The sequence below is a fragment of the Artemia sp. Qi Xiang Cuo genome, chromosome 11 (genome assembly GCF_049724085.1).
Source record: "Artemia sp. Qi Xiang Cuo chromosome 11, ASM4972408v1, whole genome shotgun sequence".
NCBI lineage: Eukaryota > Metazoa > Arthropoda > Branchiopoda > Anostraca > Artemiidae > Artemia > Artemia sp. Qi Xiang Cuo.
Window position 1 is genome coordinate 12002374 of NC_142804.1, and position 27413 is coordinate 12029786.

The 27413-nt window shown below is 35.1% G+C and overlaps 1 protein-coding gene across 1 annotated transcript; it reads right to left on the reverse strand.

Annotated features, from left to right (window-relative positions):
- Positions 1-863: 863 nt before the first annotated feature.
- On the reverse strand, positions 864-27413 carry LOC148946639 (programmed cell death protein 6-like). Its single transcript, XM_089097066.1, has 4 exons — positions 27330-27413; positions 14686-14792; positions 5766-6034; positions 864-1185 (listed from the first exon to the last, which is right to left on the reverse strand). Exons 1-4 carry the CDS (start codon positions 27371-27373, stop codon positions 1084-1086), a joined length of 522 nt encoding a protein of 173 aa, XP_088953192.1. The 5' UTR covers positions 27374-27413; the 3' UTR covers positions 864-1083.

Here is a 27413-nt window from a genome sequence, read left to right on the forward strand (position 1 = left end):
GGGCCGACTCATGATGGACAATGGATTGTATAGAAGTCCATAGCAATGAGGCCTGAGGCTTTTAGCAGCACTTGAGGCCTGATGATTCAAGAATCACAAGATTTAGAGCTACTGAGAAGAAGTAAAACACAAACTTGGGCGTTTAAGAATTGCATCATTAATGTACGTATGTGAAGTAGTAGTAAATTATTATATATTATATAATATACTGTATAATATTTTTTGAACAATATTTTATAATATATTTTCATAAAATATATTATTATTGTTAATGCACATGAACTCTGACTGCTTGAAGCCCCTGCAATAAGCTAAACTTTTTATTTTAGGGGATCAGTGGTGGTTCTGATCTTTCTTGTGCTCGGAGACAAATTTTGATTAGCCCCCTCCTGTCTCCCATTAATTTTCAGGGCAAATTTTAACAAAATTTGATTTACTAACAAAATTTTGTCAAATGCACCCTACCACCTGTGTAGGGGATGGGGATGTATGTTTGTGATCAGAACACATTTTCAGATTTTAGTTCAAGAAAACTGTTTTGTTTCACAGATTTAGTTCAATAACAAACTGTTTTTGTTATAGTTATTTATGGAAATAAATGGAACTTGAACTGGTACTAGACTTGACATTCAGCTGAGCGAGCAGAATCCCTTTATAAACATGGTAAAAAGAAAGTGAGATGAAGAGAGAGCGAGAGAGAGAGAGAGAAAAAGAGAGAGAGAGAGAGAGAGAGAGAGCGAGAGAGAGAGAGAGAGAGAGAGGAAGTTTTAAGAAGTTCCCATACACTTCAAGCTGATCCAATGTCCTTGCATGAATTCCAACTTTTTACAGCTCAGGGTTGTAAAAGTGTCATTTACAGAATTCAGGAAAATTAAGAGGGTATTAGTAGGATCAACTTTATTGTAAATACTGAGAATTAAAAATTAAGTTAAAGTAAAACATTTCTTTGCTCAAAGGGAAGGAATGGAGCTGATAAAATCAATGAAAATGCACATACAGAACATAAACAAAAGCTATGTGACTGAGGACAAAATAACAAAAGAAAAAATGTCACTTGGGCAATAATTTTGTATTACTGAAGATTCAAACTTGAGTTGCGAACATGAGTTGAACAAACTGCTCGTAATGCAAAGTGACTACTCCGTCCATGTCTGTATCATATTTCTTAAATGATTCCGTCAAATTCTGAAATTAAAAATGAAGTAAGTTGAAGTGAAAGGCGTGGATGCTTAATTTGAGTGTGGAAGACAGAAATTAAATGAAAGGCAAATGCTGGCCTTTCTTTTCACAGAAATCATCCACAAAAATAAATTCAAGTTGAGTAATGAAAGCATTGATAAGATATGATATAACAGGGTAAGCAGTCACTTTCCGGAAAAGCTCTCTTCGAGAATTTACAGATGAATAGTTAATCTTTATATCTCCTGAAATGAAAACAAACAGGATGCAGAGTTTGGACGTTATCCCAACCCTTAGGATGGACGTTATAACGCTTAGACGTTATCCCAAGAAGGATGTTGAGCTGTCGACATCCTTGCAAGATCTTTGGTCTAAAACATTGGAGAAGTCATCGAGGAAAAGCACTGTTTCACCTTATGCAGGCGTGGGAAAAGCTATGTGTAAATAATTTTAGCAAGGTGAATGAAACTTCCAGATATTTTTCGGGATTTTTATTTCAGCTGATTCTGAAAGTTTCATTCACCTGGCACTACTACTTTCATAAAAATATATAATTTTTGTCTGGAAAGCGAAAGCTTACCCTACGTAAATACATACACCAAGTTAAGGGGAACTTACGTAAATACAGAGGCTTAAATTAATAAATACGCAGAACTAGACTGAAATCAAACCGCAATCCTCGTGAAAGAGACTTTAGCTTACATTCAACATGTACAGTAAATCTATCTATCGATAAACCTATCAGATGAAGCGACCGGTGATGTCTTTAAAATCAGCAGATGTATTCTGCTTTTGTTCATACTTGTTAAAAACACAACATTTATTAGCATTTTCCATAGCTTTTCAAGCTGTAATTACTCAAAACCCAGTTTTGTGGGGAATTGTGCACGGCCCACTGATCTACCGAATTATCTCGCAAATTTTGTTGTAAATAAGAGCAATCAGCGACACACAACTATACATTACGTTTGATAGTGAACTCACAAAATTCATATCCGGAGTCTATAAAGCTGTAGAGTACATGAATTCCAATTTATCCAACTCTTTTTCTCTTTAATTTACAAATATTAAGCTCCGGCTTTGTAAGAACAAACTCGATAAAGTGTTTGCCTAGACCCCAAACTATTCCGTAGTTGAATTATATACTTATATAATTATATAGTCATTTTTTATACTGTAACCAGTCTCAAATTCTGATCTGAGGACAATATGAAGTAGCATAACTGGTTCTTACTTGATCTTTCACAATATTTTGGAAAAATATTTTTTAACAGTTTCATCTCTGAATATGTTTTAGAACCTAATATACACAAGGTAATACACACAAGGTAAGAAATCAAAACTTAAACGATGAACAAGGAAATTGTACGTGTTTTCAGCACTTTTCTGAAAACTAAAAGAATTGCGAATGCTGCCTAGCTGCCTATTAAAATTTTGTTAGGCTTCATTTAGCTACTGTTTTATATAAATTAGAGTGACGCGCATTTAAAGGGAAGAAACATCATTGAAAAAAAGGGATAATTTAGTAAGGTAAGATAAAATTGAATGTCACAAATATATTTATATAGTTGTTGTTTATAACAATATACAACAGTTGGTGTTTACAAACATGAAGTTGTTTTTTTTTTCCCCAAGGAAGTTTGATTTCCCACCATAAAAAATAAGAGACGACAACGAGAAAATTTGTGAAAGACAGTGAATAACACAGTGAATACAACCTAAATGAATATTTCGGCTATATAATCAACAACCATCATCAGTGCAATATAATAAAAAGACGCAGAAAAAAAATTTGCTTAAAACACACTAAAAACACATATTTTTTTTATTTTTAGATACCTTAATCAAAAAAATAAATATTATTCAGGATTTACCCCGTTTTTCGGTAAGACATAAATCATGCTCTAGCCTTAGGGGTTTGAAGGGGCTGGCAGCTGCACTTATATTTTCAATTCTGTTCGTTTTAAATTTGATTCTATAATAAATACTCAATTTATGTTTGTTTTGGGTTTGATTTATTCATTTTTGGTAATACCTGTTTGGTTTTAAGTTTGACTTTTCTTTGAGCTAATCTAAACCCAATTTTCAGATCTAATATCACTCTCATTTTCAACTGTAGAACTTTTTATTTCATTTCAAAGCCTTAAATCAATAGCAAATGCAAGAACTTGTTTATGCTAAAGAGAAAACGTACGCTCTGAAATAAAATAGCTGTATATCGTAATAGTTGACTCCCTTTCCCCTAAACTGAGTCAACTTAGAGCCTCTATGAAATAAGATTAGCCCTACATCCACGATGTAATCATGAACACAAGCAGAGGAATTGGGAGGGGGCATTTGCTCATCTTTACTTGAAGACTTGCGGGCAATTTCCTCCAGATGGACAAAGGCAACAGCCTAGGATAATCACCGCATTAAGGTTGACTTAGTACAAAGCAATATGCTTCCCATATATTTTTTCCACAGGCATCATCATATAGAACAGATGGTCGCAGAAATTTTAAGACAGGACAGATTCAACTGCAAATCCAAAGTTTTAGTGCACCTTTGAAGGGGGAAAACGGGTCGAGGGGCAGATGCCACTTTATCCCCAAACACCCCTAGATGGCAGCCGATAGAGCTTTAAGACCGTCATTTAGTTAAAGGTCTCAAAATGTACTTCCGGGGGGCGATAAAATTCCATATGCAAGGACCGTAAATTATACAATTATAAATTATACAATTAACTCATTTAAAGCAGACGCTTCATTAGCAGATTTTAGCAGAAAGGTTACAATTTTATTTCTTGTTGAAATCTGTATTGTTCAAAAGTTATGCATCTGTGGGTTTTCTGGGCCCTGAGTCCGAGCCCCCCCCCCCCCCGCTTTCTCAACCTCAAAAATATAAAAACGTTTCACCTCTTGTGAATTGTGATTGCTTTGCAATAAGAGGGCCAAGAGTAGGACCTTTTGGCCCCCCTTCCCTCCCCTCAACTTCATAAATAAGTTTGATATATTAAGCTAAGCTGAAATCGGGATCACGCAATGATTTGGATTTTATAAACTGAACAGACCAAACCCACTCACAGCTCCACAAGTATAGATCTGTTGCACTTCTTTCGACTTGTGATCGATCGGAGATTATTCAGGGAACATAATTCTAGGACCAAAAACAGGAGGACGGGTCAAATTTCAAAGCGAAGGCTTAGTTTCAATAGAATGGTGAGCACAATATACATTGGTGAAATAACAGATCTTGCAAGGATTTTGGGCTGCATAATTACAGGGTTTTGGCCCCCAAGCCTCCTTCTTGGATCGATGATCAATGTGGGTACAATGTATTATTATGTTTCTTCTTTTGTTTAGACCAGGGCACTTTGTATCGAAGGAGTTGTCGAGGAACTTTGGAAAGGGCTCATTCGATTGAAATAGAAAGGGGTAATGCCCTTTTTTATAGTCGAAAGTGATTGGAGGCCCCCCCCCCCAAAAAAAAATTGTATCAATTTTAACCCGTGATCATTCTGGGAGCTTAAGCACCCCCCGCCCCAATAAGCAGCTAATCAAACGCTTCATAGTAACCAATCGATCAAATTTAATAAAGATGGTATGTTTTAGTCCTCGTGCTCTTATTTATTACTTTTATATATTTTATAATATTATATATTTTATAATATTATATATACTTTTATATATTTATTGCTTTTATATATTTTATTTATTACGAGTGTCTCATCTTTCCCTTCAAAGTCGTTTTCAGTCAAGATCAACGGAACAGCGTTACCTTAGCAAAGAGCGGTGTGTCTTCCATATGCAATTCATTTTTCCCATGCCATTCCCGGACATCATTATATAGAAGTGATCTTAGTAAACTGTTAGGAGAAATTAAGGACCGAAACTATTGGTAAGTGGCACTTTTTGCCCACCGTTTCTGTCACCAAGTGCCCTCTCAGACCTACATGGCACCAGCCCAAAAAATTTAGGACAGCTATTTTAATCAGAACAGACAAAAGTTAGAAGAATGTGGAACTGGCGGCAAAATACAACCTAAAAATGCCCCAAAACGCATTTCCAGTTTCCCCCAGGGAAAATCATCTGATGCCACTCCTCCTTTTCTCCTGGCCTCAAAATATAGAACTGTTAACCATACGGATTGGACATGTGTGTAACTATTTTAAAATTCGTTCCCCTGGGCTTTGAAATATAGGACACCAGAACATGAAAATTGAGGGAGGGTTCATTCGATCACAAATTAAGAGTTGTGGTAACCAATTTATTAAGGATAGAAGCGAATCAGAGGGCAGGTAACCACTTTATCAACTTTCGGTTAAAAACTTTAAAACAATCATTTTAATTAGAGCATTTATACTAAAAAAAATGTGGCTCAAGGAGTAAAGACAAAACCGCAAAATCCCCACTTTCCCAAAGGAAAAGATTCTAATACTCACATACGGATCGGACATGCGATACCTCTCCCTCTCTCTCCTTACTCAGACTTATTTTGAAAATTCAACTGATTTTGATAATAATCCCTCCTCTCTCCTCTCCTCTCCCTCTCTCCACCACACCAATACGCAATATGTATGGATATAAAAGAAAAACATCACTTACATGCATCATAACACAGCAGTGAATGAAGTCATCAAAACGAATACAATTTTCATTTTTCTTTGAGAATCTCTGGGAAATTAACCTGAAGGTCTCATCAGAAAGTCGGTAGCCAAAACTTGTTAATGCAGATTTTAGTTCAGATATATCAATTGATCCAGAGTTGTCATGATCAAAGTTCTTGAACACATTTTGCCAATCTGATATATACTTCCAAAGTGCTCCAAATTCTTGGAAGTTAATCGTTCCGCTTTTATTCTGATCGAACATAGCTGAAGAAAAAGAATATTTATAGAGAGGAAGCGAGGGACTTTTCATACATTTTTTACGCCAATTAATGCAGCACAAACCAAAGAAATATAAAAAGAAGGAAAACATAGTAGAAAGCAAACTGAGTCTATGGGAATTTTCAAAAAGAAGTTGGGGAAGAGCAGAGAGTGCATGATTTTATTTTCGGATTGAATGGAGGTTGAACAACTTTGGTGTAAAATTTTCAAAGAACCAAAAAATATCTTTTCTTCGGCCAAAAAAAAGGAAGGGGGAAACAGTATAGAACTATATTGTATGATCAACGGTATTAAATTTGAATTTAAGAAGAAAAAAAGGAATTATAATTTTGTATAGCTTTTGAAATCAAACAAATCAAAGGTTTTATAGTACAAAAAACACCTCGAAATTTTGGTAAAAATATAATCCCTCCAGAAAAAATTTTCAAAATCAGCTAAAGCAGAGCTAAGAATATGGATTTATTTTACATGGAATGTAAGTTTAGAAATTTTGAAAAAGCAAACAAAAATTTTCTTTTTATGTTTCAAGTGTCTGGAACTGAGATAGTCATACCAGAGACGTACCGATAATTCTTTTAAAGGGATACATTAATTAAATAAATTCTAGGGAGGGGTAATAATAAAAACAAATGCTACCAATGAGGTGGTATTAACACTGGACAAATAGTGACTTTCACTTCCCTCATGTAAACCAAACTATTAGTCAATATCATTAGTGGGCCACGTGTTTTGGTCAACGTGATTCAAGCATAAAAAAACAACAATATGAAAGCAAAAGACTTCTCTTTGTTTTTTTTTCTTTTGAGAAAAAAATCTTTTTTCTTTTTTGCTCTCTTGTTTTGTCGTCTGTTTCTTTAGATGATTTAACTAAATTTTTTTCTCTTATTTTTCCGTTGATAAAGGCTCCCGGATATGGAGTTGAAATATTCGAATTTTGTTTTTTATTAATTAATGTGTTGTTTGTTTTTGTATTCTTTGTCACTGCTTTGTTCAAATTAAACCCGTTTTTCTCGCTTAATTTCTCGTTAATGGAAAAGCAGTGGTCTAAGAAATTATTTACGAAATAATTCGTAATTCGAAATAATTACGTAAATAATAAGAAATTATTTACGAAATAGCCTGATCAATCATTAGCATTTCCCGGGACATAAATGAAGTCAAGAGGAAGATTGCCACTTGAAACTGCATGGATTATTCGTCGGATAAGTTACGCCTGCTAACCCTAGTAAATGCTGAACCAGTATGGAGAAGTGACATGTAAACAAACAATTAAACCCAATTCAAAATTGGAGAAAAAACATATGGAATTATAAGCAGAGAACTAAAAGGGACAGTAATAGTGAAAGTAGCACACCATTAGGGGTTGGAAAATAAGCAATATTTACACTGGAGTCCATTTGATTATTGTAGTTATTTGCCTATCTGCCCATAAGTGTTTCACCTAGTACAGGGTCAGATAAGTATTTGTTCTTATCTCTTACAGATTACATCCGGGGAACTTAAGGCTAGCCGGATAAGTTGGAAAGGGGATGCTCGAAAGCACTATGTTTTGACCATGTCCATGAAAAATAACTGTTTTGGGAACACTAGATTTAATTTCTAATGTCTTTGAATTGAATTGAATTTATTTATAAACCTTTGAAATACAATGATGGAAGGAGTATAAAAAAAAGAAAAAAGAAGAAGAAAAGAAAAAACAAAAGCAAAAGAAAAAGACGGATAATGACAAATAAAACGGAATTAAAACTCATAGAACAATCGCACAAGCATAGTAATAAACCAAAAAATGACAGCACAAGCCAATGTAACACGCACATAGACAAACACGAACAACACAGAGATAAAATTTATGGAACAAGCACGCGAGAATAATAATAAACCAAACAATCATACAGTATATATAACAAACACAAAACAGTAAACGTGAAAGACCTATTGTTTTAAAATGGAACACCTTGGTTGTCCATTTATTCCCCTATTTTAAGCTGCAATGCACCTGCCGATGACAGCATTGGGGTTAATTAGGCCGTATTGCTTATTGGCCCGAGAATTACTTGACCAGGGGGGGAGGCTCACAAGATATGTAACACACCGGTAATAAAGTTGTCGGATTGGATTTGATTCCGTTGCCGAAAAAGTAAACCCAAAGTGTGAAATGTATACCAATATTTGGAGTGCCTACAAGTTGCATAGCTTTTTTCGCCGGTGTCAATTAAAAAGAAGTATACTTAAAATTATGCCACCGTAGGCACTGGACATCCGGCACTGGAAACGATAAATGATAAGTCCTTTAGCTGTTTTAAGGGAGGTACCAGATGGGAGGCTAAGATAATTAATTTTCACTTTAGCAGCGGCGAGCACTTCCTCAAGATCAACATTAGACCCTTCGGGAACCGGGCCCCAGTTGAATAGTATCATTTTCGAGTTTTCAGTGTTAAATTTAGGATTTATTTTTGAATACTCTCGACTCAAAAAATAAAATTTTTTCTCAAACGCCAGTACCGTTCGGCAGGGGTTAAAGACATCATCCACGTAAGCAATATGAGACACATATATCCTTTTTAGAAGACAGGAAGAGACTAACTAAGTGTATCGAGAATAAAGTTGGTAAAAGCAATTAGAGATGTAAAAATTTTTTATCTTACTCCATGACAAACTACTATGGTTATCTTTGTAACTATTGCAAGAGGCAGATTAAAAATGACACTTAAATGATTATACATATCATACAAAGCACGAATAATACAGGTACTGACCCCGCGTTTATACTATTCAGTGAGGATATGCACGTGAATTATCGAATCAAAAGCACGACTGACATCATGGCTCCCTAGAATAAGTGGCTCTCCAGAATTATCAGCATCAATCAAGACCGACGACAGTGCCGTCAGTGCATGAGCGCACCCTATTCCTTTCTGGAACCCAAATTGGTGTGGGAGTATATAGCATTTATCAACCAGCTCAGCCATTATCAACTTCTCAAAAATTTTACAAAAAGTAGTAGCTACCGTTATTGGTCGATATGATGAGCACTCATTTAGGGATTTATTTTTTTTAGGGGTTTACAGGCGTAAGACGGCCAGTTGAAAACGAGGCAGGAACTATTCCTTTTGTAAACACCATTTGGAAAAGTAGGGCAAGGTGGGAAAAAAGAAAAGGGGTCCCATATAGGAGGTGTTTGGCGCAAACGTGATCTGTGCCTCTTGAATTTACGAATTCTTAATTTTACGAATTATATTATAAACATCCAAAACTGATAAAGTAAACATTGATTTGTCCCCTATCGAAAGTATCTTTTCGAGTGTAACTTTGGAGGGATTTTCTATTAGTGTGTCTAGTTCTGAAAACTCTCTGGAGAAATGTTGTTCCCATAGTTCGGGAGGGATATTAAATGACTGGTTTGGCTTTTGTTTTTGTTTATGTGTTAAATCTTTCCACAAAAGTCCTGGGTTATTAAAATTTTTTTCAGAAAAATTGGAACGAATAGTAGCTCTATGTTTATCTAGCTCTTTTGAAAAACAGCGTTTGGTGGATAAACGGATCTGGTTAACGATACCAGTTCTGGGACGTCAAAAAAAAATTTGCACTTTACTGAAAAAAATATAAATGTTTTTACTTTTATAACTTTAATAAATCAAACTTTAATAAGTGCAAATTTTGTTCTGGCCTTGGGAAGGCATAGGGGTTTTGCGCCCAACTTATGTTAATTTCTGCTCGTTTTCAGTTTGACTCGGTTATTTATTGTAATTTCTGTTCGTTTTGGGTTTTATTTATTTATCGATGCTGATTTGTGGTAGTTTCGAGCTTGGTAGATTATTTGATTTGATTTTTGCTCATTTTTTGTTTAATGGAGTTCTTTACTTTTCTTTGAAAAACTTGTTTTGTGGAAAAAGTTTTTTTTAATTAATTTCTGTTCGTTTTATATTGACATAGTCTTTTCAGGGAAAGAGAAAATAATACTTTAAATCTTTTCGTTTTTTAAGACTTTATAGTTTGGCCTGCTATTTGTATGCTGGATAAAAATTTTCAGCAATTTTTAACAACATACACCATTTTAAGAGTCTGGACACCACTAGTAGTGATTAATTTAGTTTTATTCCTCCTCTAGTTGAACTTAAATGGAAAACTGGATACCATTCGTAAAAAAATTGTTTATTTTCTTTTATAGCTTGGATACATTTACACTATTTTGATTTGGTTAAATCTTAAGAGCAGAAGTAGCCTCGAAAGTTTGAACGTAATACCCTCAGTCGTTCTTGGGATACTGCTGAAATGCATTATTGGGAATTAGAATTATCACAGTGAATTTTTATTTAATCTTAAGGCAAAATTTAGTTTTTAAACATATTGGACCAATGGGAGGGTGGGAGTAGAAGGGGGATTAGTTGCCCTCCAACCACGTCCGACTATTAAAAAGGACATCAACCCTTTCTATTTTCAATCGAATAAGCCCCTTTCGAAGTTCCCACGACAACTCCTTCGATACGAAGTGTCCTGGTCTAAACAACAACAACGACAAAAAATATTACTAATCACTTTCGACTATTAAAAAGGGCACTAGCCTTTGAATTTCCAATCAAATTAGCCTTTTTTGAAGTTTCTATGACAACGCCTTCTATAAAAACCTTATATGCGCCCAGGGCATAACTTAAAACCCTTGCCCTGAGAGTTGTGGGGGAGTGTCCTTCTCAAAAACATATTTTCTATCTGGAAATCAACTAGCCTACGCTAAACAAAATGGCTATCTAAAAATTTTGATTGGATGTGTTTGGGTGAATGATGGACGTGGGGGGGATAGTTGCCCTCCAATTAGTGTCGACTATCAAAAACGGCACTAGCCCTTTGAATTTCCAATTAGATAAGCCCCTTTTGAAGTTTCTATGACAACGCCTTCTATAAAAACCTTATATACCCCAGGACATTAACTTAAAACCCTTACCCTGAGGGTTGTAGGGGAGTGTCCTACAACCCTCAGGGTTGTAGGACACTCAGGGTCAGGGTTGTAAAAAAAACACATTGTGCCCACATCGTTCTTTACTTAGGCAGCGCTAGCGCGCTGCCTATGATAAAGCATGTGAAATAAGTCACGCATATATATTTAACTTAATACGATTTTCATTAATTGAAGACGGAACCGAATTCTGGAGAAGCTCAAATGGTATTTTTATCTTTGCGAGAATATTATCAATACAATGCTGGTACTGGGGTATATCAATATTATTCCATTCTACCACAGTACGCCACTTAGAATCTTGGATTACCCGTGCACGGTTAAATGGAGCCATAATACTGAAAGACAACGGCAAATGGTCAGATACTACAAAATCATTAAGTACGCTTACACTTACTGCAAGACTGGCAATACTACCGGAAACATACAAACCTGGCAATACAAGCACATGATCAAGGTTTGACACTGATCCTGAGGGGTGTATACATATATGAAATCAGCAGATTTTGGTAAGAGAGCACTTTCATTTGGAATCAGGTTAAAAAGCAGAGCCGTACGCGGATTATTACTTTTCAATAGGTCACAATTAAAGTCCCCCAACAGAACCCAATGGGGTTTTATTCACTGCTGGAGGGCACTTATAGGCCATGGAATAATCTTTTCCTCAAGACCAATAGACCCCATTCTTATAATACATTTAAAAAAAAACCTGTCAAATATCTAGTTTTTTAATTATCTAAAATGAAATTAGAAAAATCAACTTTTATACTACTTTGTATATAGCAAAAAACAAGTTGTTATTTTAGATAAGCATTACTTTGCATAATCATCTTAGTATTCCCACTGCTTAAACAGTACTAAGACGAGAGAGCCCCTGCCTCCACCCACCTCGACAAGAAAATTACAAAAAGAGCAAATTGTGATTATATAATAATATAAAACAAGTTTAAAGTAATTTTGCCCCCTTCCCCAAAATCGAAATCCCGAGCCCGGTTCTGCCACTGGCTTTATATAGATAATAGGAAGATAATTTAATATAAAGAAAGTTGATGGTAAAAAAGCATATAACATAACTGAAAATTACTTTGTCTTTGTTTTGGTGGGTTCTCAACAACTGCGAAATATACATTGTCATTGCGACTTTGACAATGACCTGAAAAGTATGCCACTATCATAGGCAGCGCAATAGCGCTGCCTAAGTAAAGAACGATGTTGGCACAATGAATTTTTTTTCTTGGTCTTAGACCAGGGCACTTCGTATCGAAGGAGTTGTCGTAGAAACTTCAAAAAAGCCTCAATCGATTGGAAATTGGAGTGGCTTGTACCCTTTTTAATAGTCAAAAATGATTGGAAGGCAACTAAAACCCCTTCCAAGCCCACCATTTCCCCAAACACGTCCAATCAAAATTTAGAGATAGCCAATTTGTTCAGCGTAATTGATTTCCAGATAGAAATTATGTTTTTGAGGAGGACACTCCCCCACAGCCCTCAGGGCAAGGGTTGTAAGTTATGCTCTGGGGGCATATAAGGTTTTTATAGAAAACGTTGTCGTAGAAACTTCAAAAAAGGCTCATTCGATTGTAAATTCAAAGGGCTAGTGCCATTTTTAATATTCGAAATAGATTGGAGGGAAACTGACTCTCTTTAGACGCCCCCAGGTTGCTAAAACACGCGAAAAAAATATTTTGATACAGCCAATTCGTTCTCTGTAGTCGAAAGTTCTTGAAATTGTATCGTTGAGCAGGACACTCCCCCCCCAGCCTTCAGGGCAAGGGTTATAACTTATACCCTGGGGGGAGCATATAAGGTTTTTATTGAAAGCTTTATCATAGAAACTTGAAAAAGAGCTGATTCGATCGGAAATTCAAAGGGCTAGTGCCCTTTTTAACATTTGAAAGTGATTTGAGGGCAACTATCCCCCTCTCATGCCCACCTTTTTCCCAAACATATCCAATCAAAATTTTTAGATAACCATTTTGTTCAACGTAGTTGAAAGTTTTGGAAATTATGTATTTGAGGATGAAAAACCCCCCAGAGCCCCCAGGGCAAAGGTTGTAAGTTATGCCCCGGGGCATATAAGGTTTTTATAGATAGCGCTGTCGTAGAAACTTCAAAAAGGCTCATTCAATTGGAAATTGAGAGGGCTAGTGCCCTTTTTAATAGTCGAAAGTGATCGGAGGGTAACTAACCCCCCTCTCACACCCACCATTTCCCCAAACACACCCAATCAAAATTTTCAGATATCCATTTTGTACAATATAGTTGAAAGTTCTGGAAATTAGAACTGGAATCGAAGGACAAATACACCCCCCCCCCTCACGCCCATCATTTCTCCAAACACTTCCGATCAACATTTTGATATAGCCATTTTGTTGAAGGTAGTTGAAGGGTCCGAAAATTATGTCTTTGAGTATGACAACCCCCCACAACTCTCAGTGCTAAGGTTGTAAGTTATGACCTGGGGACATAAAAGGTTTTTATAAGAAGCGTTGTCGTAAAAACTTCAAAAAGGGCTAGTTTTTTTGGAAATTGAGAGGCATATTGTCCTTTTTAATTGTCGAAAGTAAGTGGAGGGAGAATCCCTCCCCCCCCCCCAACGCCCATCATTTCCTCAAACATTTCCGATCAACATTTTTATATATTCATGTTGTTCAACGTAGTTGAGAGGTCTGGAAATTTGAGGATGACACCCCCCTCCCCCGATAGCCCTCAAAATAAGGGTCTCAAGTTATGATCTTGGGGCATAGAAGGTTTTTATAGAAAGTTTTTTCGTAGAAGCTTCAAAAAGGGCTCATTTGATTGGGAATTCAGAGGAATAGTGCATTTTATATTAGTCAAAAGTGATCAGAGGGCAAATGCCACCCCCACACCCATCTTTTACCCAAACACTTCCAATCAAAATTTGAGATAGCCATTTTGTTAAACTTATTAAGAGCACATTCGTGAAATGAGCTGAAGAAATCCAAAATTAAACACTACTATTTGTGTCATAATTTTGAAAAGACTTTATGTTGCTAAAAATTGCTAAAAAAGTTTCTCCAGTATACAAATAGCAGGGAAAACCGTAAATTCTTAAAGGAAAACCGGAAAGATTCAAACTATTATTTTCTTTTTCCCTGAAAAAGACCGTGTCAGTATAAAACAAACAGAAATTAATGAAAAAAACTTTTATCACAAAATAAGTGTTTGAACAAAAAGTAAAGAACTCCATTAAACCCAAAATGAACAAAAATAGAAACAAATAATTTACCAAGCATACCACAACCGCAAATCTGTATCAATAAATAAATAACACCCAAAACGAGCAGAAACTTAAATAGATAACAGACTGGAACTAAAAAAAAACAGAAATTAATATGAATAGGGTTCAAAACCCCTATGATTTCTAAAAGCCAGAATATAATTTGTAATTTACTGAAAAAATTCTTTTAAATGTTTTCATTGTTATAACTTTAAGAAATCAAAAATTAATTAAGGTTTTAATGCATAAATATCAGCATATGTATATTAAACTGACAATGCACATTTTTTTCGGTAAATTCGTCTGATTTTTTTTCAGTAAAGTACAAATAATATTTTGGCTTTTAGAAATCATAGGAGTTTTGAACCCTACTCATATTAATTTCTGATCGTTTTGAGAGCTCGTTTTTTTAAAAACTGAACCGAAAGATATAAACCAACTTACAAAGGAGAATATGAACAGTAGATGAACTGAATGGTTCCCATGTTCCATTGGACAATGCACCTTGTAACTCTTGCGCTGATATAGCTCCACTTCGATCTTTGTCAACTCTACAACCGAACAGATTAGATTAAGATACCAGTATAGTTCGTGAAAATGCATTAATTCACACTTTGTGAAATGAAGAAAGCTTAATAGCATATAACAGAAGCCGTGAGGAAATTTGTCCCAGGGAACACAGAGATAAATTTCTTCTCTAGAGCCATCTAAGGATACTATCCGGATATACTTTAAGAAACACATTAAAATACATATAAATCAATATTTGTGTTATTTGTGTAAATCACTCATTTCTTGAGCAGCTGATCTACCAAAAATAAGTTACTAATCTGTTCCCTTTAGGTTTGGAATAAATGCAACTTTGATGGGAATAGGCTTATCAGAAAGACACTTTGAGTTACTACCTTTGAAAAAATGTTGAATTGATCACAGCTTAGCCAATAATACCATTTTATAAGTGTAAATCAGTAATTGAAGTCACTTTTTCTCATTTAAATTAATATTATTATTTCTTCTTACCTCTTTTAGTTCCATGCTATTTCTCAAATAGTAGATCATATTTTCAGGTGCCTTTTGGTAGTCAGTTTTAATGCCCAAAAAGACCAACAAGGCATGTGAGGCAAGGGCCAGCAACAAAGGAGAAAATTCCCGTCTATGATTGGTAATAAGTACCCTAATAAGGAGACATTAACAAAATTAAGCATAAAAGCACACTTACTTGAAGTTACCAAGGACATCAAAACAAAAACATTTTTGCTTTTGGACCCATCTTAGATCTACACCTACTTGAAAGTAGTAATTTTTGAGACTTTTCTTTTAGTTGTTTCAAAATCACGACGTTTTCACGGCAGTACCACATTTTTGTCAGAGTTACCAGATTGAACTAAGAGATTAAATAAAAAAACTACTTAGTAAATTTAATAATGCTTACAATCTGTAAAATCAATCAATCTTAAATATAATCTTATAGATTTACAATAATTACAATCTTATAGATTTTTTTTACTACCCTTGGCAATTTAAAAAGTTTTTACCCCCCAGCCTCAGAAACACCCTCAAAATTCGTACTGTGTGCATTTGTGTATCTAGCTTTGCCCTGTCAACATTTACTAACTAGGATATCAGGCTATACTATAAATTGCTATTTTTACACTATTGTTGACACTTGTCTAAGGAAATCAAAAACTCATCAACACACGGCTGCCCCCCCCCCCTTTACAAGTTACGGAAAAACTTGAATTTTCTTAGCATATCTTAGGCTTCTTCATGGCTTCTTCTGCTCTTTGTAAAGACAACTCAAGAAGATGCAAAAGTTTCTACATCTACACTAATTTCAGAAATCGCAAGAAAATGTACCATTATTTCATAATTTGTTTATAATTCTCCTAAATTTCTTGTATAAAGGTTAAGTGTTCTGAATAAGCTCACTTTTAATAGACAACATACACAAAAACATTTTGGTAAGAAAATGAAGAAATACAAACACAAGCACAAGATTTGTCAGTTATCGAAATATTGTTCAGTCGAACATTTGTATCATATGTCTTAGGTCTGTGGTTGTCACATTCAATCTAGCTATTCATTAAAGCTCTTTTAAAAGGTTGCTCTATAGCAAATTCAGAGCTGAGACACCATTTCCATAATTATATATCTTGGAAGAAGTTGTTACTGCATCGGTTGTTCTTAACCTGCAAGATGTGAAGAATTCTTTCTTTGCATGGCAGAATGTCTCATTTATGAGGCAAAACCTACTTTGATCAATTTCGCAAAAGTCAAAAATACTATTTTTCAACCTTAATTTAATTTATGTCCAAACAATGGAATCACAAACTCTAAATAATTAAAATAAACTCCATGATTAATGATGATTGTAATGGATAAACATAAATGTTACAATTCAACAAATATGGAACAGGGTTTTATAACCTCCTTAAAAATGAAAGACAGAAAGCCTGGTTTTGAAGGTGTTTGTCCGATCTCTTTTACTCCTATATTCTCAAAACTATATGAAGGATTTGTTGCTGATTGGCTGAAGGAAATAATCCTTCCTATTACAGACCTGTGGCAATTCGGGAACCTCATATCCCCTTCTACTTCCCATTACCTTTTTTATCCTTGTTTATTGTTTAGAAGAAACACTTTGCAATCCAATGTGTTTCTTTTCCTCTGTTTGAGTTCACTTCAAAAGGTTAGTTTTTTTCAGTTTTTTTTTTTAACCCTGAGAGCAGATTAACCGAGGTCCCTGCTGTTATATCTGTTTTTTTTTCTTTTTGCTCCTTTTTGTCCACCCTTGTTTTCATGGTTATTTTTTAGTTATTTAATTTTTTCTCTTTCAAACGTTTTGATTTAGTTTCTTTCCAATCAACATGCCCTGACAGTTTTAACTTATTACCCTTAGCCGCTACTGAGATATCAAGGATATACCCCTTTTGCAAAACTGAATGCACATAGTTACTTTTGATTTAGTCTTATACCCCTCTCAACTTTGAATGACAGTTTGAACTTATTGCCTTGTTCTGTTCCTCAGATATTGTATCAGTGAAATTTTCGCAACCTGGATGCACTTGAACTGTTTTGATATAATTCAATAATAGTAGTAGCAGCAGTCACAGTAGTAGTAATACCAACGCAGCCGCGGTGTAAGCAGTTCCAGTCACAAGTAGTCACAGTTGCTGTGTCACACAGTCGTGATTGCAGTCGCAATTAGTTACATTCCCAATTGCAGTTCCAAGTAGAAGTAGTCACAGTTACAAAAAGTAAGAATCGCATTCACAAGTGGTCAGAGCAAAAATTTATCGCAGTCGTAAAATATTTGCAGTCACAGTTAATCTTTGTTGCAAAAATTTGTAGGTAGCAGTCCCAAGCAGTAACAAGTATTTGCAGTAGCAGTTGCAAGAAGTCCCAAACACAAGAAATCTTCGTCGCTAATAGTTGCAGTTGCAGTCAAAAGTAGTCACAGTAGTAGAAGTAGCAACAGTAGGTTGAAGTAGCCCAGAAAGTTTCAAATTAAATTAGGCCCTAGACGGTCAATCATTTTGATCAAAAGCTACCGTCAATCAATTGACTTAGGCATGATTGACCGTCTAGGAACCTGTTTGACGCTTGAGTCAAGCGTTGATGGTGATTGATAGAAAGTTTGAATGACTCAGTCATTTTGATCAAAAGCAGTGTGTTACATTAACTTCGGTCGAGATTGAAGGGCTGATTGAAGCACGAGTCAATCGATTGACAGAAACATTTGATCAAAATGATTGACCGTCTAGGGCCTCCTTAATACCCCCAGCTGGTCTTGAGATATTGCTAATATGCCACTTCAACAACCTGCAAGCATATAGTGTGTTTTGATTTAGTTCAACATCCGCCCCAACATTCCCTGAACTTGTCATCTTAATGCTCCAAGCCATTGCACAGGTATTGCAGATATGCTTCTTTAAAAACCCTATTTAGTTAAAAAAAAATCCCTCTCAATATACCATGAAAGCTTCAATTTAATACCCTTAGCTGTTCCTAAGATATAACAAGTACGCCCTAATGACAATCTTGGATACAAACAGTATCTTGATTTTGTTCAGCATACCCAACAACATGCTCTGAAAGTTCCAACATAACACCGTTAGCTGTTCCTGGGATATGTACATACATCCATTTGGCAATCTAATACACATACTAACCTTTGATTTAGCTCTACATCCCCCTCACCCTTCCCTGGAAGTTGAAATTTAATGCCTATTCTGTTCCTAAGATATGCTATTTTGACAATCTGCTTGCATATAGTTCCTTTTGATTTAGTTTCATATCAACATGAACTTACCCCGAAATTTTCAACTTAATGCTCTATTCCGTTCCTGAGAAACTGCACCTACATGATTTTAACAACCAGGATGCACTTCAACTGTTTTGAATTAGTTCCAGAGTAGAAATACTAGCAGTAAAGGTAGTAGAAATGACCCTAAAATTTTCAAAGTCATTAGTCATTCCTGAGATATTGGTGACAAACCCCTTCAACAATCTGCAGGCATCTAGTGCTTTTTCATTTAGTTTTTACAAGCTCCTCAGCTTTCCACTTACGCAGTTTCAACTTACGAGCCCATTTAGTGCTTAAGTTACTGCATCTCTGCCATTTTGATAATCTGTACCCACTTAAATTCTTTGTATTTAATTCAATAATAGTAGTAGTAGTAGCAGTAGTCAAGAGAGCTTAAACTCAATACTCTGGCTATTCCTCGGATATTTCTGACATGCCCTTTTGCATACATACAGTATGTTTTGATTTAGGTCAACATCCCCCTCAACATTGCCTGATATTTTCGCTGTAATACCCTTAGTAATAGTCTTAATAGTAATAATCGCAGTAGTAGCATTATTAGCATGCACATAGCGCCTTTCGGTTTGTTTGACACCTTGACACGCTCTGAAAGTTAAAACTTATCACTCCAAGCCGATCCTAGATACTACTGATACAATCCTTTTGACAACCTACACACACATAGTATGTTTTGATTTAGTTCAATATCCCTTCAACATTCCCTGAAATTTTCAACTTAATAGACTTAGTAATAGTGGTAGTAGTAGTAGCAGTATTAATATTAGCAGTATCAGTATGCACATAATGCCTTTTGGTTTCTTCAATATACTCAGAAAGTTCAGCTTAATACACTAAGCTGTTCCTTAGACATTACTGATAAGCCTTTTTGACAACCTTTATACACAGAGTACGTTTTGATTTAGTCTAATATCCCACCATCCCACCCAACATTCCCGAAAAGTTTCACCTTAATACACCTAGCCTAAGGTGTTGTCGTCACAGTAGTAGTAGCAATAGTAGCAGTAGAGGTAGCAAAAGCAGCAGTAGTATGCACTTAGTTCCTTTTGGCAAGTTCAAAACCCACCTCAACACTGCCTGAAAGTTTCACCATGGTAGCAGCATTACTAGTAATAGTACAGAGTTAATGCCTTTTGGTTAGTTCAACATCCCCCTTAACATGCCCGGAAAGTTTCAACGTAAAGTTCTATGTTGTTCCTTAGATACTACTTACATGTCTTTTTAACAACGTGCAGTGCTTTTTGATTTAGTTCAACATCCAAACTCAGCATTCCCTGAAAGTTTCACCTTAATACCCTTATCCTTAGAAGTAGTCGTCACAGTATTACGTGCTTAGTTAGTTTTGGTAGTTCAACATCCCCCTCAAAACTCCCGGAAAGTATGACCCTTATGAGTTTAGCCTTAGTAGTAGCAGCAGCAGTAGTCATCCTATCAATAGTAGTAGTACGCACATAATGCATTTTAGTTATTTCAACATCCCCTTAAACATGCCCTGAAAGTTTCAACTTAATACTCTGAGCTACTCCTGAAGTATTTCTAAGGCGCTCTTTTGACAGCCTGTATGCAAATATTGTATTTTGATTTAGTTAATCATTCCACACAAAATTCAGCTGCCAAAGAGAAAGCATGACAAATAAAATAATGAAGAAAAGAAGGAATTTCAGAATATTCTACCAATATTCCAAAATATAGATAGAATGTATGTGGTGTAGAATGTCTTATAACATTTATTTTGACAATCTTATTTTATTTTAATTATTTTCTCGTGTTTCTGTGAGTTGAGTTATCATAGCAGGGTAATATAAAGTTTAACGCTGGGGTTTTGGAGGGGATATCAGCCCCAAAGGCAAACTTATCAGATATTTCGAAATTTTTGAATGAAACATATATCTCAAAATTTGACTCAATATCATTGGGGTTAGAGGATGGCCGGATATCAAAACAGTAACCGAGAGGGAGGTCGAATGCCCCCCAGTAGCTTTCAGTCTTTAAAAAGGAAAAAAGAATTTTTAATTTAATAATTCAGCTCCCAAGTTTAGTCAATTGAATGATCCCCCTCCCAAACATCCCCTTCCATTCAAAGTGGGCGGGAAAAAACTTTCGGTACTTTTTTTTAGCTGTATTTTTAGGGGAAACAGTTTTTGTTTTTCCTTCTGCATTGGGGTCTCCTCAGCCCAAAGTTTCGTACAAGTTTCAGGCCAATTAAAAAAAAAAAACTAGGCGCTTTTAGCCCTCTTTGTTAGAGGAGGACTAAATTTCAAAGGGACCAATCCTTTGAATAAGTTTTTGTACATTATCCCCTTGGTCCAAGGACTTATGACTGTGAGTTTCAAATTGATGAGAAAAAAAAATGTGTGGCTCAATTCCGGGGCCCTAATCCCTAATCCATACCACAGCAAAATGCTGATGATCTTTTTGGCTAAGAAAACAATCCCTGAAAGTTCCATGCCACGGGAATCCCAACATACCCCCCTTTTTCCACTATAAAATATATCTGTAAAGAATTGACAGATTGCATAATTTACGGCCCTTATCCCCTGGGCTATGTGGGTTATGTCAAACGAGGCATGTTTTTTAAGTAAGTACCGTTTTGGAATTAAAAAAAAGACGTGCAAAGATATCGCAATAATTTTATTTTTACATGAAAACCTGTGCCTTAATCTACTTTTCTACATAATTTCCGAGAATATTGAGGCAATTGTCATAACGTGGTACCAATTTTTGAATACCCTCCTCATAAAATTCTGCCGCCTGACTTGTTAACCACTGTATCACCACAACTGTTTTGACTTCAATATCGTCTTGAAGATGCTGACCATCCAGATGTTTCTTCAAGTGCAGGAACAAATGGTAGTCGCTAGGAGCCAGATCAAGGCTGTATAGAGGATGATCTAGAGTTTACCATTTAAAAGATTTGATGAGATCTTTGGTGTGATTAGCCGCATGTGGACGGGCATTGTCATGCAGCAAAACGATACCCTTACTCAACTTGCAACGTCTTTTGTTCTGGATTGCATAGCGCAGATTGTTCAATGTCTCACAATAAGATGCTGCATTGATTGTCTCATTACAAGGCAGAAACTCCACTAGCAATACTCCTTTTTTGTCCCAAAAAACTGTGCAGATGATTTTCTAGGCAGAAATTGTTTGCTTAAACTTCACTTTTTTGGGTGATGATGAATGTCGCCATTCCATGGATTGTTGTTTTGATTCTGGTGTGATGTAGGCCACCCCTGTTTTGTCACCAGTAACAATTTGGTCTTAAAAAATTTTCACCTTCATTGTGGTACTGCTCAAGGAAAGTTAATGGGCACTAAAAAAATTACAGAAGAATAGTGAGGTAGCCTATCTGGAAATTTTGTTAACTAAAAAAAAAAAAAAAAAAAAAAAAAAAAAAAAAAAAAAAAAAAAAAAAAAAAAGAACAGTATAAAGTAAATGTTATGTTTCATTTAAGTGTTTTTTCTGAGTGTTAAATGTTTTTTTTTCAATGACCATGTTTCCAAGTATTAAATACTATTATTAGCTTAATGTAGTGTTTTATGATGATTGCTGATCAAAGTTTATGTTATTTGTGCCTTTCATTTATGTGATTTTACTGTGTTCATGGCCGTATATTTGGCTTTAAAATACACTTATTTATCTATCTATCTAATATTCAGAATAATTATACCAAACACATTTTTCATGCAGACCTGCTATACTTTACTTTGAAGCAATAATGGCAGTAGTAATAGTAGTAGCAATATTAACAATAGATGTATGCATATAGTGTCCTTTGGTTAGTTCAAAATCCCCCTAATATGTCCTGAAAGTTCAACTTACTACTCCATACCTTCATGACATAGTTTTGATAGTATAAATACCCTTAGCCTTAAAATTAGTAGCAGCAACAGTATTAGCAGTAGGAAAAGCAGTATTAGTAGTACAAGTAGCAATATGCACTTAGTTCCTTTTGGTTAGTCAAACATCCCTCTCAACGCATCCTGGGAGTTTCGCCCTTATAACCTTAGCCTTAGTATTAGCAGTATCAGTAGTACTAGCAAGCACATAGAGCCTTTTGGTTTGTTCAATTCAACTTAATACTTTATGCTGTTCTGTAGATATTGTTGATGTGCACTTTTGACAGCTTGCATTCATATACTTTTGATTTAGTTCATCATCCCCCTTGGCATTTCTTGAAAGCTTTAGCTTAATAAACTTAACCTTTGAAATAGTAGTAGCAATAGTAGTAGGAGGAGGAGGAAGAACAGCTAAATTAGCAGTAATAGTATGCATATAGTGCCTTTTGGCTGGTTCAACATCTCCTCAATATGTCCTGAAACAGTCAATTTAATGTTCTATACTGTTCCTGAGATATTGTAGATATGCCTTTCTGATAACCAGCTTGAACATATTTTGTTCTGATTTAGTTCAACATCCCCCCTCAGTATTCCCTGAAAGATTTGCATTTATAACCTTTGCCTTAGTAGTGGTAGTAGCAGTGCACACATTTTCCCTTTTGATTAGTTTAACAACCCCCTGAACAAACTCTGAAAGTGTCAACTTAATGCTCAGATTCTGTAGTGGTGAGTAGTGGATCTTAGTTGTTCTAGCTACAATGAAAAAAATTTTACAAGTGTTACCAATATGAATGAAAGACTGTTAGAGTAAGAAACATGACTTAAATAATTTTTTATTTTTATAATTGTTTAGTGCAACAAGCTTGTTAAAGCTTACTGTATTTTGGTACTACTATATAAATAAATAAATATCCTTAGCCATAGTAGAAGCAGAAGTATTTGCAGTACTACCATGCACATATGGCCTTTTGGTCAATTGAACATCCCCTTCATCATGCCCTGAAAGTCCCAATTTAATGGTCTAAGTTGTTCCTAAGATATTGCTGATATATCATTTTGACAACCTGTATGCATATAGTGTGTTTTGGTTTAGTTCAACACTCCCCTCGACATTCTCTGAAAGCTTCACCTTAATACCCTCAACCTTTTTTTAGACCAAGGATCAAACATTACTCCCTTCTCCAATAACAAATACTATGCATATAAGAAATAAAAGGGCAAATTGCATAACTTAAACCCTTTCCCCAGGGCCTGTGGGGAGTCCTGTTGTCCCCAGAGGCATGGTTATTGGACCTTCCACTTATGCTGAACAAAATGGATATTTCAAGGTTTTGATTACATTTTTTTGGTAGAAACATTTTTGACTCTTAAAAAGGGCACTAGAACTTTAAGTGTCCAATCAAATGAGACTGTTCTGAGTTTTCTATGACAACTCCTTCCATACTAAGTCCCCAAAAGGAAAAAAAAATAAAATCATGCAAGTCTACTTTACTCTTTACTTGATTAAATTGATTAGACTATTCTAAAAAAGGAATCTTGCACAAAGATTTTAAAAAAAAATTTCAGCCAGGAATGGAAAAAGTTCCAAAGCTGCCAGTAACAGAACTCCAAAAGCTGCCAACACTTTAGCAGCACAACTTGTGCTTTGACAGATTTTCATTGAGCAAAAAGTATTTTTATATGTAAAAACGGTATTTTCAGACAAAACATACCAACAAATTTGAAAACTGCCAAGTAGCATTGCTACCCCACTTTTTGCATGGTGGATGTCAGCTATCCTCAGTTTTCCTGGCTTTATTAGCTTATTGTTATGACAAAACAATGGTTTTGTGATGTAGCCTAGTATTTTTAACTATACAAATTAGTTCATTCAGAGACAAATATATGCATGTCTATATTACTTTGCTAACTACAAAATGAGCACACCACTCAATGCACCTTCTAATACTGATTCCAGATACAGTGATTGTAACATACACATCTATGGCCTCTAATAGTAGAAACAGTAACAGAAGAGTAATGCCCCTGATTCCCTAATCAGCACTCTTTTCAAATATAATGGTTAGTATGTTTCTACAATTTTCATCCATGCTTTGAAGTCATTATCAAATGTTATACATTTTTAAAAAACACATTTTTTCAATTGGAAGTAAGGAGGAAGATTAAAACTTAAAATGAACAGAGATTATTCCATATATGGGAGGGTGATACCTCTTCCTCATCCCTTGCTCTTTATGCTAAAACCTTAAAGTTCTTTTGAAATACTTTTGATTCAAATTCACTGGGCCTTGTGTTTGAGATGTCATTCTTCAAGAATTGGGACAAAAAGTCAAAATTTAGCATAAAGGGCAAGGAATGAGGAAGACACAGCCCCTCTCATATACAAAGTAATTTCTGTTTGTTTAAGGTTCTAATATTGCTCCTTGCTTATCACTTGAAAAAACTTGTTTTTTCAAAGTAACTTCTTGATGTTTTTAAAATCATGCCAGGAAAATTCCCCTGGAAACTTTCCCCCACCCAATTTTTTTTTGTATATCTCCCAATAACAAATACTATGTGTAAACACTGGACAAATTGCATAACTTACAGCCCCTTCTAATATTCTGAACTAAATGGCTATCTCAAAATTTTGACCAGATGTCTTTGGGGGAAAAAGGCATATAAGAGGTAGGCTAGCTGCCCTAAAATATTTTTGGTCATTTAAAAGACAGACTAAAACTTTTAATATCCATTTGAATGAGCCCTTGCCTGATGTTCTGGAGCACTGGTTTGAAACAGTATCCCCTGGGAAAAACAACTAAAAAATAATAAAATAAACATGCATCTGTGATCTTTCTTCAGGCAAATATACAAAATTCCACATTTTTCTAGACAGGAGCTTGAAACCTTTGCAGTAGGGTTTTCTGATGTGTTTAATCTGATGGTGTAAATTTCATTAAGATTGTTTTACTTTTTGGGGACCTTTCCCCTTTTTCCCAGGAATCAGGCAAATTTTCTCAGGCTGATAGCTTTTGATGGGTAATATGAACTGTAATGTGTTTAATACATTTGGAATCAGCATCAAAAGCCCATTTTTTTTTACATATTAATAGTTATCAAAATTCTTTTTTAAAGTTTTGGTTATTCTTAGGATGAGTTGCTCTTTACATACAGTTGATTACCACAAACCATTTGATATTTATCCAACTACTCTCATTATTTGACTATGATGTGATGCTTTAGCAAAGACTGGGATTAAAATACCCATTAAGAAAAAGATCTGATGTTAAGAAGTAAGTAACAATTGATAAATATACTATTTTGATCAGTATCTAGCTCCATTAGCTGGATAAGAGAGCAATGAAGCAAAATCATCACAGTGGTGAGCATTATATTTGGAAATGGAGTTGGTTAAAGAATTGAATTTTCTTACTCTTTTGTTATTATAAAGATTTTCTTTTAAAAAGAGGCTATAGACAAGAACACTACCTTAATTGCTGTGGGCTAACCTATTTGTTTACAAATACACTGCCCCAATGGGGCCAGATACAATCCTATAGAGAAAGCTATACTTATTTGTTTATTAGCATTGTTTGGTGTTATGAACCAATCACCCTTTTGTTCTAATAGATTTAATGGCAAAAATACAACATCAACAAAATCAAGAAGTGGAATATTGCATGGAAAATATATGATTTGCATTATATATTTGCACATTAAGGGGTACAGAAAAATGAAGCATGTTTTGGAATCATATAAATAAGTATTTTAGGATTTTTTATAATTGTTTTTAGAAATTTGTACTGTTTCTTTTTTTTTAGTAAACCAAACTGTAGACAAATTCTGATTCTACACATGTGTCTATTTCTTAGTTATCTCAATATTTAGTAGATCAGAAAATTTACCAAACAAATTAGCCAGCATAAATCATAGACAAACTATCATGGACATAGGGTAAGACACCCAGTAGTTGGCCACCTGCCTATTCTTGGACAGAATGTAACTAACAGGGAACCTAGCTCTAGGCTAATGTGCTTAGAAAGTTTTTATACAAAGACAAAGCTGGTTTCCCTGGTCACTTAGATATCCATATGGATATCTAAGTGACCACTAAGTTTAGTACTACTAAGTGACCACATTAGCCTAGAGCTAGGTTCCCTGTTAGTTATATTCTGTCTGAGAATAGGCAGGTGGCCAACTACTGGGTGTCTTACCCTATTCAGTCTGAGGAAAGTGTTGTAAAACAGAAGAAGGTGAATCTCTATATTAAGGGTTATTGAGAAGGAAAGATGTTAGAAAAACAATCACTTTACCTCTAAGCTCCCAATCATTTCCAATAGAAAGGATTAGGCTATTATATTTGTAATCAGCATCAAAAAGGCATTAAATGGTGTATTCACTTTATTCCTAACTCAATAATATGATCTGGTAAATTTTGACCAGGTTAGGTTAGGGAGGGGGCTGAAATTCATTTCTGATAGAAATGATTAGGCCTATTAGCCTATATTCATAATCAGCATAAAAAAAGGCATTGAATGGTGTATTCACTTTATTCCTAACTCAATAATTTGATTTGGTAAATATTGACTGTAAATTGAATCAACTGTGACAAAACAAGAACCAAAAAAAAGAGTGATGGGTGATGGAATACATGGGAAACATACAATTTGGGCTATAAATTTGCAAATTAGGGATAGGGTTTGGGGGTAAAATAAAAGGAGTAGCAGTGAAAATGCATTAACCACAATTATTCTGTATAGTCTGAAATAAGAATTGATTTCTTAACATGTTTGCTTCTCAATACTCATAGCCTAGGCCTAGTCATCTCAGTTCCAACCATCCTAACTATTAACATCACACCCAAAATTAGGAGCCTAATGATGGCTCAGCAACAAGTTTCTAGCTTATATAATTGCTATGCTAAGTGTAAAAGCCCTCAACATACTTCTGAAAGACTCGAGTGAGAAAATCTGGTGACACTCCTGCCATGATTTCTTGGAATTTTGAAGCTTCAATTTCAGTGTTGTCA

Excerpts from the sequence above, each read along its gene's own strand:
- LOC148946639 (XM_089097066.1), bottom strand. The coding sequence starts at position 27,373 with ATGGCAGGAGTGTCACCAGATTTTCTCACTCGAGTCTTTCAGAA. Across the intron at positions 6,035-14,685 it reads TACTGTTCATATTCTCCTTT|CTATGTTCGATCAGAATAAA; the intron begins GTAAGTTGGTTT and ends CTTTTTCTTCAG. Across the intron at positions 1,186-5,765 it reads ACTGCTGTGTTATGATGCAT|AATTTGACGGAATCATTTAA; the intron begins GTAAGTGATGTT and ends TTTTAATTTCAG.